The sequence below is a fragment of the Nestor notabilis genome, unplaced genomic scaffold (genome assembly GCF_000696875.1).
Source record: "Nestor notabilis isolate BGI_N333 unplaced genomic scaffold, ASM69687v1 scaffold2602, whole genome shotgun sequence".
Lineage (NCBI taxonomy): Eukaryota > Metazoa > Chordata > Aves > Psittaciformes > Psittacidae > Nestor > Nestor notabilis.
In genome coordinates, this window is record NW_009918587.1 from 961 (window position 1) to 4,691 (window position 3,731).

The following is a 3,731-nucleotide window of genomic DNA, read 5'->3' on the forward strand; positions in this document are numbered from 1 at the left end:
TAAGAATAGCTACAGGAGATCCTGGACAGTACTTCTGCATCTTTTCAAATGAAGGTTATAAGCTTAAGGAGTGGACGTAGGCGGTTGTTTTAAAGTATGTATGTTCTGATTTCTGTACACATATACATATATATATCTGTCTGTAGCTATATCTAGCTGTTTAGATATTTAGATACACATATAACACTGGTGTGTGTGTAGACCAGACACAGTTTTGTGAAGTCAAACCCATTTATTTTAAAATATAATTGCATAAGACATGCTGTACTGGCATCTAGTTAATCATTGTCAGTGCTTATGAGCAGTGGAGGGGAAAAATCCCATGGTAATAGATCGACAGCTAATGAAACAGTTAATGAAACCGTTAATGAAACCTGTATTTGTTTGTAATAATTTTAATCAACTTCATTACCTTGTCCTTCATAATGAAAGGGTTTGTCTTATCTCACTCAGGGACAGAGCTGACTTTTAATTACAACCTTGACTGTCTGGGCAATGAGAAAACAGTCTGCAAATGTGGTGCCCCAAACTGCAGTGGATTTCTCGGGGACAGACCAAAGGCAAGTAATAGATTAAGAGATTTTGGCAGGGTCTTGTCTACTGGCCTTGTTTTCCTTCTGGGATATGCGTTGGTGGAGCAGTTGTATGTTATAGTAAGGGTCAGTGCTGCTTGAACAGATGCTAGCTGTCTTCTGAAGAAATAGCTTACTGTTTCCCTTGATGGAAGATGGAAACACTGTTTTGCCAAACGTACCCTTGGTGCTAAAGAATATGTTTTCATGCTGTGACAGTACAGCGGGAGATACTGGGTTTGGGAACACACCTAACTCTAGTCAGTGAGATTATTCTGACATTGCAGTTTATATATGCCCTGTCTAAGCCTTAAAACGTGACTACTTTGTTAAGATCTGTTAAAAAAAAATAGTTGAACTGAAGAATAAAAAAATGTGATTTTTGAATGAAGAAAAAATGGTACCAAATTACACCAAGAAATTGCCTGTATGATTTGTGTCAGGTTAATTTAAAACCTGTAATCCAGCAGAAGTTCATGGGGCCTCCTGAAGGGCTGGCATAGGAGTGCAAGGGAAAGTGCAAGTATATTTCCAAGAGGCTATGAAAGGCTGCACCTTCATGTGGTCTTTCACACTGTGCTCAGTACCAGGCAGGCACCTCAGAGGGTGGACTTAAAACTTCCAGTATTCCCATAGCTGGTTTCTGTTAAGGGATAAGCTTCAGTGAGGTTTCACATAAGCTTGTGATCAATTTACACAGACAGCCATGAGGAAATGAAATGTTACAGCTCAGTTTTGCAGGGCTCTCTGCATTGGTAGATAGAATGGGCTCATTTTAAAGAAAGTAGGTAATGATTACAGGGGTGAGAGGGAGGGAATGATGGAAGGAATGTTGAAATGGGATCCAGAATGAATTTTCTTATGGTTTGGTGAAGGAAAGCCGAAGTGCAAGCAGCAGAATGTCAGACTGAAATAGAGATAAGGTTTGGTATATTCTTGCCAGGATTATGGGCACAGCTCCAGCTCTGCTGTCCATTCCTCAAAGAGAAGTGGAGACTGGTTTTAGTAATTCCAGCATGAATATACACAACTGGAAGAGAAGAATGGATATTGAAGTGATCAGTCATGCAAGAACAAAAGGAGTGTAAATTAGCCACAAATAGATTAGACTGGAAATTGGAAGACCTTTTTTCAGTGATAAGAAAGTGGAGAAGCTTTCCACCAGGAAGGGGTTGCAGGGACAGGATCTGGTTTCAAGATGACTTTTCGCAAGGGTCATGGGGGACTTTTGTGAACACAGATGGGTACTTGAGGCACTGGACAGGCCTGCACCAAGTCAAAGCGTGCATGGTCTGCCAGGCACGACAGCAGTTTTTCTAGGTTGTGTAATGGTTTTCCTTTGCAAAACTGGCATTTACAGATTTGCATCTTAACCCTTTCAGAATTCTTCCACTAATGCCTCAGAAGAAAAAGGCAAAAAGACCAAAAAGAGAACACGGAGACGCAGAACAAAAAATGAAGGGAAGAAAGAATCTGAAGATGATTGTTTCCGTTGCGGTGATGGAGGCCAGCTGGTGTTGTGTGACAGGAAATCTTGTACTAAAGCTTATCATCTCTCCTGCCTTGGTTTGGTGAAGCGTCCTTTTGGTGAGTCGAACTTGCCTCTTAAACTCGTGCAGGTACTTCATTTATTGTGCTGAAACCTTGTCAAGAGCGTCAGCTTGAAAACACTGTGTTCGTATGGTGAGAACTTCATTTGTGCATCATGTAGGAGCTCTTCTTGACTATGGAGACGAAACGATGGCCTTCCTCCTGCCTCTGTGGCAAAACGAGCCCTTAGTATTACAAATGTAGGTAATTGAGTACATCCCTGGTTGGAGCACTGTAGCTCTGTCAAGCAAGTAGATTATGTGTCAGAAATGTATGAAGCCAGTTGAGTTCAAGCCAAAAGAACAGCATCTGGAACAAGGTGAGTGGGAAAATGTTAAGGGCAGCAGACACCAGGTTGTAGTTCCAGATCAGACAGGAGTTACCTGGTTCCAGTCAGCCATGCAGGTGGGATATGAAGTGAAGCAGGCAAAGCCTCTTACCCCAAAACCAGTCTCTTACCCCAAAACCAAGTAAAACAATGTCTGGTAAAATGTGCTGGGGCAAAAGAGCATCAGTAGGTAAAGCACAGCAGATATCCCTGAGCAAAACCTGCAACTAACAAGTGAGCGTTGTAGTGGTAGTTGGCAGTTGACTGGATGCTGGGATACTCTACGAGCCTGCAAGTTCTGTAAGATGCTACTGAGTAAAGCCTGAGTAATTTCTTCTAGCTGGAGTTAACTGCTGTATTTAAGAGAGGTTGTCACATCTGCTACTTACTGCTGTCTGTTGTGCTTTAGAAATATGATACAGCAGTTTGATCTTTGAAATTAGCCCTGGTAGGTGCTTTCTCATCTCGCCTTGTCAGGAGTCGTGTGTTTTTCAGCTACTAAACCACAAAACTTCTTTAAAAGATGATGCCAGGTTTTACTCCCCACTGACGAGCTCTTTGTCTTTGATCACAGGGAAGTGGGAGTGTCCTTGGCACCACTGTGATGTTTGTGGCAAACCTTCTGTTTCTTTCTGCCACTTCTGCCCAAATTCTTTCTGCAAGGAACACCAAGACGGGACAGTACTAAATTCTATGTTGAATGGACAGTTATGCTGCTCTGAACATGTTCTCGGGGTGGATTCTGTTGAGACTCAGAAGACTGAGAAACCCCGCAAAAAACTGAACAAGTTGAAGCCTAAGAGAAAGCAGAGGAACAGATGGATGAGAGCTGAATGCAAATAGTCATGGACTGCAGTTTCTACTGCCAACACTATCTTGTAGATAAGTTGTGAATATGACCAGGGAAGGACACAATTTTACATATATTCTGTAAAGGATACATGGGGAGGGGGGGATTTTTTGTTTTGTTTTGTTCTTATAAATCCACTGAGCCAACCACAGCAGTCTTCTGCTGCTTCTGCACTGATACCGAACTGCATAGTTCAGAGAATTTCAGGACAAACCAAACTTATTACTCAGCATTACAGTTACACTTGAATTGTTACGAATGTAAAAGGTTCCCTCCAAAATACTTTCACATTTGGAGGTAGGTTAAAATCAAACCAGGTAGGCGTAAACATAGGGTTTTTGAGATAGTATTTGTCAACCAACAGATGTTTAAAATAGTATATCCTCGAAAG

The 3,731-nt window shown here is 41.7% G+C and overlaps 1 protein-coding gene across 1 annotated transcript; it reads left to right on the forward strand.

The window, feature by feature from the left end:
• The first annotated feature begins 425 nt into the window (after positions 1-425).
• Positions 426-3,446, forward strand: LOC104402011 (histone-lysine N-methyltransferase NSD2-like). Its single transcript, XM_010009772.1, has 3 exons — positions 426-560; positions 1,955-2,159; positions 3,065-3,446. The coding sequence occupies exons 1-3, from the start codon at positions 426-428 to the stop codon at positions 3,331-3,333; spliced, it is 609 nt and encodes a 202-aa protein (XP_010008074.1). The 3' UTR covers positions 3,334-3,446.
• The last annotated feature ends 285 nt before the right edge of the window (positions 3,447-3,731 follow it).

What these genes read in the sequence shown, in the direction of transcription:
- LOC104402011 (XM_010009772.1), top strand. Translation starts at nt 426, where the DNA reads ATGAAAGGGTTTGTCTTATCTCACTCAGGGACAGAGCTGACTTTTAAT. An exon ending in TTCTCGGGGACAGACCAAAG is followed by an intron (nt 561 to 1,954) that starts GCAAGTAATAGA and finishes TAACCCTTTCAG; the next exon opens with AATTCTTCCACTAATGCCTC. An exon ending in TTTGGTGAAGCGTCCTTTTG is followed by an intron (nt 2,160 to 3,064) that starts GTGAGTCGAACT and finishes CTTTGATCACAG; the next exon opens with GGAAGTGGGAGTGTCCTTGG.